General features: G+C 36.6%; 1 protein-coding gene across 1 annotated transcript; it reads left to right on the forward strand.

Annotated features, from left to right (window-relative positions):
* The first annotated feature begins 320 nt into the window (after positions 1–320).
* LOC100254018 (ABC transporter I family member 10) lies at positions 321–11,399 on the forward strand. The gene is made up of 6 exons (XM_002280579.4): positions 321–477; positions 575–770; positions 1,067–1,153; positions 9,813–9,938; positions 10,018–10,140; positions 10,946–11,399. The coding sequence occupies exons 1-6, from the start codon at positions 407–409 to the stop codon at positions 11,156–11,158; spliced, it is 816 nt and encodes a 271-aa protein (XP_002280615.1). The 5' UTR covers positions 321–406; the 3' UTR covers positions 11,159–11,399.
* The last annotated feature ends 1,133 nt before the right edge of the window (positions 11,400–12,532 follow it).

A 12,532-nucleotide genomic window follows, 5' to 3' on the forward strand; every position in this document is an offset into this window, starting at 1 on the left:
TATATATATATATATATATATATATATATATATATAACTAACTCAATTAATAAACATAAAAAGAATGTAGTTTAGCTGGTTAGAAGCTTAAAGTTTAAACATGAGGGTCCCTTCCCTTGGCTTTTTTGAAAGCCATTTTGGCTTAATTCAAAAAGCCCACCCGCCAGCCCGTGGGCTCATAGGCCGGGCCGCGGGCCTAGCATTTTAGCATGGCCCGGCCCTGCCCGGCCCGTTGAACAGTCAACGGGCCCATAGGCCCGGCCCGAGCTGGGCCGCGGGCCTCCTATTTACGGCCCGGCCCGGCCTGGCCCGCCCGTTGGAGACCCTGCCCTGATCCATGCGAGTAAAAAGATTGTGAAGCTGCGTGGTTGGTGGTTAAATTTCGTTTCTCTCTCTATTACATGCTATGAACTACTCTGCTCTCAGCCGCTCCTCTGCGCTTCATCTTCCTAATCTTCACTCCACCAACCCCACCAGGTTCCGTCAATTCTCCTTTTTCTCTAAGCTTTCAGCTGGGCATTTCTTCGAACACGTTGACGTGTTTTTCTTGTTCTGGGTTTTCTATTTTTTTCAGGTCTGTTTCTCTCTCTATTAGGAGCTGCATTGTCACTCAGAATGATGCCATTGAAGGGCAGAGCCTCAACTACTCGGTCACCACCCGCCTGGGCCAACTCACTCCCATTCTTAAGGACTGTTCAATTCGGATTCCTTCCGGACAGTTGTGGATGCTTCTTGGCCCCAATGGTTGTGGTAAATCTACGCTTTTGAAGGTATATTGGATTTTTATTGTTTTAATTGACCTTTTGTTTTTGGTATGGATTATGTTGGACTGTTGTTTAGTATATTGATGTGCTTGTTGGAAACGAAAGTACGTTTGCTGGATATGATTTCTTGGAGACAAAATCAAAATAACAATAGAAAACACAGAAATCACATAGCAAAAGCAAAAGCTGGTATTAAGAGGCATGGAGTGCTTGAATTGGGCATTTGATATTTCACCTGTGTAAATGTAAAGGAATAAATAATCATAGGTTGCACTAATTGGGTTGTGATGCTAATTCTGCAGATTTTGGCTGGGCTTCTGAATCCGACCAGTGGAACTTTGTATGTGAAGAAGCCCAAGAGTTTCGTTTTTCAAAATCCCGACCATCAGGTCAGTTTTTCACATGCAAATGTATATGTGGGTGCACACGCATGGGCCTGCACACACACACACACACATATATAGGGAAGACGTAGAGTTTGAGGGTATACTGTTGCAAGGTTCAACTAGGGGATGGTGGATATGGCCACAGGTCTTCCAATTTAATTATATCAAATGCGTTATAAGGTACTTATTCAAAGATCAAGATGTTAAGAGTACACATGGGTGTGTGTGTATGTGTTAAGAATGGGATTTAAGCTTGAAGAGTTACTAAAATCCATTTTTTTTCTCTCTACAATCTAAGAGCTATGAAATTTGTATGACTTTATGGTTGTACTTAGTCGTATTGCACAGAAAGGATCAGCTTGGGTATTTTAAAAGGTTCAGAGATCAATCTGGGAACTAGGAGAATTAAATATCTTGTGATTATGAAATCAATATCCATATAAAGGTCCTAGTATCAGCATAATGCTTTATCCACCTTGGTCCTTTTTGAGGGGTTTCAAAAGATTGAGTGCTATACCCTTTTTTGCCAAAGTTCTTAAGGCATTTTACAGCTAATTTTAGTTCTTGAATTCTGGAAGGGCTCAATGATTGAGCCAAAATTCAAAACATTTCTATCTTTTATGCATTTCTGGTGAATTTTCATTCAAGTTAAGAAAATATCAAACACATTTACACTGAATTTGTCTTTTTATTCATTTTCTGCAATCAAATTAGCAATGGTTGAGTGAGAAACCCGTATATTATTAGTATCACTATCAATCTATGCTCATCATTTATCAAGTCAGTTAAAATATAATTAATATTTCTGTAAAATTTTCTTGCTACCAACAACCCTATATTTGTTTTTTATCTTGTATATATGTATTAGTCATAATTTCTTTTGGCCCCGTGTGATTCACTCACTTGTATGATTTGTTCAAATATTCTGCTTGTAAGTGTCCATTCCTTTAAGCTACTTTACATAGCAATGATTGGATTTCGTGAAAGGGTTTGATGATAAAATTTTCAAACCTTTCCATTTCTATGATGGACTCACATATTCATAAATTAGAAATAAAAATGCCATGTCAAATTAAAGTATAGTTTGTTAAGTATGCAACAATGTTGCTCCCAGGAAAAAAGGGCTGTTGAAAAATAACCTTGGGATGAGCTTGTAAGGCCAGAGATGGTTAGACACTGCTATAAGCCTCGGGATGAGTCAAGGCCTTGAAATGGCTGTATTGTGTGGGATACGTTAAGCCCTACTGTGTACCTCTGGATGATTAAGTCCCAAGTTGAGTCTGAACATCAAACCACCTAAAGAGGATTAGCTTGACCTCACTGACAGCCAATTGGTTTTTAGATGAGATGGCTAAGTCCTTCATCCTGAGAAGTGGTATCAAAGCCAGGTCATGGGTTCAAGTTGTAGGAGTCACCTATTGGGGGAGGGATTGTTAGGTATGCAACAATGCTACTTCTTGGGAAAATTAACAAAAAATGACCTTGGGATGAGTGTACCATATAAAGAGGATTAGCTTGACCTAATTGGTTTTCAGATAAGATGGATAAGTCCTTGATCCTAATATAGTTTTTATCTGGGTCATATTTTCTTGATAAAGATTTTGGATTTGATATGCTAAAGTTTGCAGCTTCTTGACCTCTCATGATACTAATAGAGAAAAAGAGTAATGTGGCTATGTGCTTTCTATAACAGTTTGCAAATGGTAGAAAACCACGATGAACTTCATCCGCATTGTTTTCCTGCATGGATCCTTTTAAATCTGGGTGCCTTCCATACCCTTTTTCTTCTTCCTTTCGTTCACTCTTTTTGGATGTTGCTTGTCTTATTTGTCTCTCATTGGGTTGAGTGACCCAAATTTACGTGTACAAGCAATACCCCACTGCTATAAGGTTCTTCCTTGAACTCTTTTTCCTTACTTCCAGCCATATCATGAAACTGCTCTTTTACTTTTGTCAAGTCATGAAAAAGCTGGCTAAGGTCAAGTATACCTGTAACTGATAAATTTAAGCAGAAATGACCAAAAAAAAAGGCGCCTCTTAGAGCTTGAATTCCATATTTTTTGTGTTTTTACTCTGGATGGGAGTAAGATTTAGTTGGTAACTAATTTTAATATTGTTGAGTGTCTTTTTTTATATAACATGTGGTGATAGATGCAAAGAACTCAATAGAAGAGTACCATATGATTATTTTTCAATTTAGTTATGGGACCTGTGAATGAGTGAAAATTAGATAATCCCTGCTTTTCTAGGGAATGAATTCTTCCAAAGAACTTAAAAGAGAATGAAATTTCATTACAATTATCTCCGTTATGGACTTGAAAATTCTGCTGTCTTGTTTCAGGTTATAATATGACATTAGGTTTTTCACCATCATAGACAATATACCCAGCATGACCTTTCATGATTTTTGACATTCATATAAACTGTGAATCTAGTTTGTTACAGGGGATGAAATTTTTTCTCCCTGTACAAACTTGGGAGCTAGCTTGGGGTTTGTCCACGTAGTTGTCCTAAATTTGTATTCCTTAACTTTTACAAAATTTCTTTTTCCCTTTATTGCTGCTGAAAAATATAATTGGCAGTATCTTTTTATTTCATCCTTCAGTTATCATGCTGCCAGGTCAGCACTGATTATTGATGGCCAGATATTAGTTTCAGTTAACAAACAATTGGCATTAGATACCTTCTATATTGTTTTATAAAGCCTGTCACATTTCACTCCAGCTCAAGTTTTTCCTCCTTTATAATTGCCTCCTTAAATATATGTTCACATTTTAATAAAAACTGCTAAGCAGCAGTACTCTGCTGATGCCACAACCACCAGCACCATTTCCTCTGCTGCTGTCACCGCTCCACCACCGTTACAGTTGCAGCTGCCACCCATCGATACCACCCTGCAATTATTTCTGGTTTTCAGAAATGAGATGTATTCATTAACTTTTTACTTTTGCTTCTCAAAGAATAAGCAAATAAATAGTTGTTGTTGATTCATTGGAAAGAGGACAAGGAAAAATTTGGAAACCTACCTCCTCCTGCCTGTTTTAGTGCATTTGGAAGTAGAATAACCAGAGGATTCTTGAAGGGGTAGAGATGTTTAAAGACTAAACCACTCTTTCTTGGAACACGGTTTTAGTGCTCAGGGGCTTTTTCTTTGAGGAGAATTTGTCTCTAGTAGATTTCTTAGACAGCATGAGGATTTTTTACTCAGTTTGTGTGGCTGTGTTCTGCCCTGACCTTGTTTGTTTCCTGTCTTGCTTTTGGATATTTCTGTGTACCCACATGCACTAAGGTTCTCCCCCTTGGGCGATATATCTATATATATTCTTATAAAAAAAAGCGTAACTGAATTCTGAGTTTCTGATTCATTTTTCTTTTTGAATTTGTTCTTGACTGAAAGTAGAGAATACCAATGAGTTCTAGTTCCTTTATGTTGGAAGTCCAATCTCAATGCTCCATCAAGGCACTTACCTGGTGATAGGTGTTCTCTTCAGGATAATAGGTTTGGTAGACATAAGATAGGGTAGGGTGGGGTAGTGAAAAAAAAATTCAAAATCAAACATCAATGTGGAAAAAGGGTGAAACTTGGTAGCAAAAATGGAAAATTTTGATAAGAAACATAGGGAAATATGTTTTGTTAGATTAGGTTGGGGTGAGATAGGTTGCCAAAAAGAGGATGCCAAACTATTCAATTCCATGCCTCATACTGATTGGACATGCTACTTGTTGGAAAACCGAAACTGATATGGAAAGAAATAACTTTGTAAAGCTGTAAATTATTTATTAGTTGTCAATCTTTGAATTTTTAAAAAAGTAATTGTTAGGAGTTATTCTTTCCTTTTAATCAGTGATTTAGTTTCCTAATTTGAAGGATTTGTATATGTTGTAAACTCTATAAAAGAATAATCTCAATGAAAGAATATTATTCCCGTGAAACCCTATTCTTCAACTTGGTATCAGAGCTAGCAATTTGCTTGCCGAAATCCTCCTTCTTCCTCTCTTTCAATCCCTGTTCTCTGAAACCATGTCGGATATTTCAAACGAGTCCACTACTGTTCCTCAACCTTCTCTGAACAATCCCATCATCACTGATTCTTCAAAAACCAGTCCTACCACCTCGGAATCTCACTTTGTCCAAATCACCACGATTCGCTTGAATGGTGACAACTTTCTGAGATGGTCTCAATCAGTTCGGATGTACATCAGAGGATGTGAAAAGATGGGCTACCTGACGGGTGAAAAGAAGGCTCCTGCAGTGGATGATTCGAACCATGCTATATGGGATGCTGAGAATTCCATGGTGATGACATGACTTGTGAATTCTATGGAAGAAGACATTAACTCTAATTACATGTGCTATCCAACAGCACAAGAGCTTTGGGAGAATGCAAATCAAATGTATTCTGATTTAGGGAATCAATCACAGATCTTTGAATTAACCCTTAAACTTGGTGAGATACGACAAGGGGAGGACAACGTCACAAAGAAAATGGAGCATCTTCTTGCATTGCTGAAATCCAACTTGACATCCGGTACTTCTAGTGTTTCTTTGGCACACACAGGTAATGAATTATATGCTCTATCTTTTCGTTTTAAATCTACTCCATGGATAATCGATTCTGGAGCATCCGACCACATGACCAATTCCTCAAACATGTTTGAATCCTATTCACCGTGTCCTGGAAATAAAAAGGTTCGGATAGCTGATGGTAATTTCTCACCTATTGCAGGAAAAGGTCTAATAAAAATCTCTGAGGGAATAGATCTTAAATCTGTTCTCCATGTTCCTAAACTTACTTGTAATCTCTTGTCTGTTAGCAAATTATCTAGAGATTCTAATTGTTGTGTTATCTTCTATGAATCCCATTATATTTTTCAGGACCAGAGCTCGGGGAAGACGATTGGCAGTGCTAGGATGATCAATGGTCTCTATTATTTCGAGGATAATTTACCTAGTAATAAAATTGCTCAAGGACTAAGTAGTATTAGTTCTCTTTTTGTTCGTGATCAAATAGTGGCTTGGCATTGCAGATTAGGCCATCCTAGTTTCTCTTATTTAAAACATTTATTTCCAGTGTTATTTCAAAAGGTTGATCCTTTATCATTTCAATGTGGAAGTTGTTTATTGGCAAAGAGCCAACGAAAAACTTACATTTCAAAACCCTACTATGCATCAAAACCATTTTATCTTTTTCACAGTGATGTTTGGGGACCTTTAAAAGTAACCACAATTTCAAGAAAAAAATGGTTTGTGACCTTTATAGACGACCATACACATCTTTGTGGGGTATATTTAATGAGGGAAAAATCTGAAGTCAAAAGGATTTTTAAAGAATTTTACAGAATGATTGAAAACCAATTTCAAACAAAAATCAGTATTTTGAGATTTGATAATGGGATTGAGTACTTTAATAAAGTTTTGAAAACCTTTTCAAATGAGAGAGGAATTTTACATCAATCCTTGTGTTCTGATACCCCTGAACAGAATGGAATAGTTGAACGTAAAAATAAACACTTGTTAGAAGTAGCACGGGCTATGATGTTTTACATGAATATTCCAAAATACTTATGAGGGGATGCCATACTAACTGCTTCATATCTAATCAACAGAATGCCTACAAAAATTTTGCAGTATACCACTCCTTTGGAGTGCTTGAAAAAGGTATTTCCAGAATTTTGAATTAATTCTGAATTACCCTTGAAAATATTTGGTTGCACTACATATGTACACATTCCAAAAAGGTCAAGATCTAAGTTAGACCCAAGAGCAGAAAAATGTGTTTTTGTAGGATATACTCCTAATAAAAAGGGTTACAAATGTTTTAATCCCCTTACAAAATGTTTTTACACAACTATGGATGTTTCCTTTATGGAAAATGTCCCATATTTTACCAAAAATTTACTTCAGGGGGAGAAATTAGTGGAACCAAATTTTTGGGAAATTGTTAAACCTTTGCCTAGTGTAATTCTTGATATCTCTCTTGAAAAAGAAAATAAGGAAACTAAGCCTACTGAATCCGAATCTGAAATTGGTCTGTCAGAAGAAGAAATAGTACGAATGAAAAAAAGTAGAAACAATCTTGAGTCTGTGGTTTATTCAAGGAAAAAAGTCATTGGAAGAAGTAAAAACCAGCCGATCTTCTCAGCACATGGTCAACCGAAAGCCCTGGGCAATGGCTCTCTAAATATCTCAGGTAACCCTCCTTTTATTCCTACTCATATACATGTTTCTTCTTCTTCTGTTATTGATCTAAGTTTACCATCACACTTTGGTCCAAGTCCAGAAATGTCTGCACTCGAACCCGGTTTAGGATTAGCCCCAATTGTTCCTGCACAGGACTTTGACCTTGATCTCCCTATTGCTCTTAGAAAGGGAACCCAAGCCTGCACTAAACATCCCATTGCCAAATATATCTCTTATAGTAACCTTTTTGACAACTATAAAGCATTCACTACAAATATTTCAAAACTTGTGGTACCTAGAAATATTCAAGAAGCACTAGATGAACCGAGTTGGAAATTGGCAGTGTTTGAGGAAATGAATGCCTTAAAAAAGAATGGCACTTGGGAGGTTGTAGATTTACCAAGGGAAAAAAAAGTTGTAGGGTGCAAATGGGTGTTTACAATAAAGAGTAAAGCAGATGGAAGTGTTGAGAGATACAAAGCCAGACTTGTGGCAAAGGGTTTTACTCAAACCTATGGGATAGACTACCAAGAGACTTTTGCTCCCGTAGCTAAAATAAACTCGATTAGAGTTTTGTTGTCCCTTGCAGTAAATTCCAATTGGCCCTTACACCAATTGGATGTTAAAAATGCCTTTCTTAATGGAGACCTAGAGGAGGAAGTGTTCATGAGTCCACCACCAGGTTTTGAAGAAAGTTTTGGAGTTGGGAAAGTATGCAAATTGAAGAAGTCCTTATACGGACTTAAGCAGTCACCTAGAGCTTGGTTTTAGCACTTTGGCAAAGTAATAAAGCATTATGGATATACTCAAAGTCAAGCTGATCACACGATGTTCTACAAACATTCAAATGAAGGTAAAGTAGCCATCTTAATTGTGTATGTTGACGATATTGTGTTAACGAGGGATGATTGCAATGAACTAGAGAGGCTGAAAGGGAAACTTGCTGAGGAATTTGAGATTAAGGACTTGGGGGCATTAAAATACTTTCTTGGGATGGAATTTGCTAGGTCCAAAGAAGGTATCTTTGTAAATTAACGGAAGTATGTTCTGATCTTCTTGATGAGACAGGTATGTTAGGATGTAAGCCTGCTGAAACACATATAGAGCTGAATGTAAAACTGCAACCTACAAAAGCCAAGAATGTGAAGGACCGGGATCGTTATCAGAGGCTTGTTGGGAGATTGATTTATCTATCCCATACACGCCCTAACATAGCATTCTCAGTGAGTATGGTTAGTCAGTTTATGCATGCGCTTGGACCAGAGCATTTTGAAGCTGTTTACAGGATTCTAAGGTATCTAAAGGGGACACCAGGTAGAGGTCTTCTGTCCAAGTCACGAGGACACCTACAAATTGAAACCTACACCGATGCAGACTGGGCTGGAAGCATAGTGGATCGAAGGTCCACCTCTGGGTACTGTTCATTTGTAGGTGGCAACTTGGTTACGTGGCAAAGTAAAAAACAGAATGTGGTTGCTAGAAGTAGTGTTGAGGCTGAGTTTAGAGCTGTAGCTCATGGTATTTGTGAGATTATGTGGATAAGAAGATTACTGGAAGTGTTAAAGATGACAGGTTCATCTCCTATGAAGTTGTATTGTGACAACAAGGCAACAATTTCAGTAGCTCGCAATCTGGTTCTCCATGACCGCACCAAACATGTGGAAGTGGACAAGCATTTCATTAAAGAGAAGATAGACAACGGATTGGTCTGTATGACCTATATCCCTACTAAGGAACAAGTGGCTGATGTCTTCACCAAAGGACTACACAAGAGGCAATTCGAATTTCTAGTTGGCAAGCTGGCTATGGAAGATATCTTTAAGCCAGCTTGAGGGGGAGTGTTGGAAAACCGAAACTGATATGGAAAGAAATAACTTTGTAAAGCTGTAAATTATTTATTAGTTGTCAATCTTTGTATTTTTAGGAAAGTAATTGTTAGGAGTTATTTTTTCCTTTTAATCAGTGATTTAGTTTCCTAATTTGAAGGATTTGTATATGTTGTAAACTCTATAAAAGAATAATCTCAATGAAAGAATATTATTCCCGTGAAACCCTATTCTTCAACTCATGCTACTAATATATGCAGTTCACTTCCAAACTAAAATTATAGAATCTGCAGATCACAATATGCATATTTTGACTGGTTGGGATCCTTTTAAGGCTGTTTTTTGGGCCTGTTGGTTTTTGGGTCTCTTTCTTTTTCTTTGGCCTTTTTGGTGGTGGGTGTATAGGTTTGTATACCTTGAGTCGCTTTTCCGATGTCTCTTTATAAATGAATTTATCTTTACTTATCAAAAAAAACAATATGCATATTTTGACCTACAAAATACTTTAACTGGGTCAGCTCATAGTTTATGCCTCAAATGATTTTAGGTAGCTATTAGTAACAGAATAGATGACATGTTCATGCGTCTTTGTTGAAGCTTAACATGAAATTCTCACATTTAATTTTATCAAGGCAACATCTTCCATGTTCTGCAGGTAGTGATGCCTACAGTAGAAGCAGATGTTGCATTTGGCCTTGGTAAGTTCAACCTGACAATTGAAGAAGTCAGGTCAAGAGTGTCGAAAGCTCTGGATGCTGTGGGCATTTCTGACTACATGCAAGTAGGTTGTATATTATGCTCTCAATTATAGAAGCATAAATTATATTTTATGATTACTTTTCTTCTGTTGAACTTTTCAGCGACCTGTTCAGACACTAAGTGGTGGTCAGAAACAAAGGGTTGCCATTGCTGGTGCTTTGGCAGAAGCGTGTAAAGTACTATTGCTAGATGAGCTCACAACATTCTTGGATGAAAATGATCAGGTATTATTACTTGATAGACTGAGATTTTCTTTTATATCTTCTTGCACATCTTTCTTGTCAGTGTGCTTGGATGTGTCTTGGGCTGCAACTGTATGTGCTAGGTGCAAATTTAATACAATTAATTCCTTGTGATGTGATCTTTTGGTGGGAGAAATCACCAACACATTAAAATTCATTAGAAAGAAAAAGATATAAATGACAAGTTTTTTGAAAGTGACAAGTCGTACAAAAGATGAGTTTCCTTTTCTCTCAAGACTAGGAAGTTTTTTGTTTTAATGGATAAAATGACTACATACTTCTGCACTAATATTTTATTAGAAGAATATCATGTTTGTTGAAATAACAAGGGGTAGATCTTTTAGCCTCTAGTCATGAGGTGTAGGGAGGGTATAATTGGACTGCAGGACCCTGATATAGTGTTAATTGGCTACCTGCGTATATGGCTTTCAATTTTCCGATGTTTACCAGAATTTACATTCTTAAGGAAAACTCGTTTTGCTTGAAGAGCTGTTCTTAAAATAAGTTTCCAGAGAGTGCTCATCCAAACACATCTCCAGGTTTCCACTCAGCATTTTTGTTCTTCGATCCTGCCTACACTCTCTCTTGTAACAAGAACAGTGATGAATGATTGTATAGTGTTTAACTTCTGTAAGATATTGGCATTGTGCATACACTTCACTGACATCAAAATTACCTGTGACATCTTTATTATGAACGAACATCCATCTATTCACCAGGCCATAAAAACCAAAATTGTACCACTATAAGCATTGTCTAAACAAGATGGTCTGCCATTTTTTACCAGGTCGGGGTGATAAAAGCAGTGAAGAACTCTGTGGATAGTTCAGGAGAAGTGACAGCATTATGGGTGACGCATCGTATGGAAGAACTTGAGTACGCAGATGGTGCTGTGTACATGGAAGACGGGAGAGTTGTAATGCATGGTAATGCTGCAAGCATAATGGATTTTGTTAAAGCCAGGCAATCCTCCTACCTCAACCAATTGAAACTTAAATGACATAGTTCTTTTTTGTTCTGCTCATGCTTCTCTGTTTTGTTCCTCCTTCATTTCCTTTCAATTGATAAAGAGAACTTACAAGAAAAGCAACAGAGGAGGTGTAGCCCATGTAAAAATAGGGTGTATGCCGGATAGGACACGTGTTGAGTGATAGACACATGCATGGGCATCAAAGATCAGGATATTTGTGCCCTTCGACGCAAATATTTCTATTTATAATGTGATTATTTTCATAGTTGAACTGTGCTTTATGCTCTAGAATGGGTTTGGTGAGACTCCATATATAGAGGAGTTCACTTTTTTAGCATATCACAACCACTATATAGGAGGAGTTAGTGGGTATTTGCCCAACTCTTGGCTTTTGTGTTCTGTTCAAACTCTTGGGTCTTGGGTGGGGGTCACTACCACCACCACCACCACCACCATGATCACCAACACTCAAAATCTCAAATATTTTTGGCAGATTGGTTTATTATTCTATTTGGGTGGGTGACAGATTCCTCCAATCACATGACAGAAAGGTGTTCCAAAATTTGATCAACTTGGGTGAGTGGAGATTCAACAATGGTTGGCCAACTGTGAGTTGATAATAGCACACAGCCCAAACCCATTTTGCCCCCTACAAAACAAATGCAGAAATGAAATTCAAATTCAAATTCAAATTTTGAATGATGAAATATGGTTTAAGAAAAAAGTATCAATCTGAGAAGGGGACAGGAGTGAAGTGGAGTCAGAGGTTTGGTGTTTTTCTTTTGGGTAAGGTTTGGGTGCTTCTAATGAAAATTTTCATAGTTGATGTGTTCCTACTTGTAACATGCGAGAGTGCATTTCCTTCACATGTTATAATAAATTATTACTTGTCCCAAAAATTGTATATATTAATAAATATAAAGTATTAAAACCCCATTTGAGATTGATTTTAGGCTCCTTATATTTATTATAATTAATGTATTTTTTTATAGGTAAAGAAATTATTATAATTAATGTATGTAATAAAAAAATATATCAAAGAATTTGGCTCATTTTGCAATAATTTTGAGAATTTGGTAAAAGGTAAATTTTCAAAATTAATTTTCTAAAAATCACAACTTGTATTTTAAATTATCTATTATTTCTTTAAATAATTTTCTTTCATATATTTTTTTTACATATCCTTTTTTTCATTTTTTATAATGGTGTTTGTTTTTTTTATTTAATTTTAAATAGTACTTAACAGTGTTAAGTATTAGGTTGCTTGTTTTTGTAATATTTTATTTATATTAAGTATTAAAATATAAAGAAAAATTAGTATATTACTTTTTTTTTATTTAGAAAAAACCAAATATTACGAGGGTGTTTAACTTTTTAGTTTTTCATTAAAAACAATTTTCTTTT

Source organism: Vitis vinifera, chromosome 4 (assembly GCF_030704535.1).
Source record: "Vitis vinifera cultivar Pinot Noir 40024 chromosome 4, ASM3070453v1".
Classification (NCBI taxonomy): domain Eukaryota; kingdom Viridiplantae; phylum Streptophyta; class Magnoliopsida; order Vitales; family Vitaceae; genus Vitis; species Vitis vinifera.

Bases quoted from the DNA above. Each gene is read 5' to 3' on its own strand.
- LOC100254018 (XM_002280579.4), top strand. From the start codon at position 407: ATGAACTACTCTGCTCTCAGCCGCTCCTCTGCGCTTCATCTTCCTAAT. The intron at 771-1,066 runs GTATATTGGATT...CTAATTCTGCAG, and splicing joins GTAAATCTACGCTTTTGAAG to ATTTTGGCTGGGCTTCTGAA. The intron at 10,141-10,945 runs GTATTATTACTT...ATTTTTTACCAG, and splicing joins TCTTGGATGAAAATGATCAG to GTCGGGGTGATAAAAGCAGT.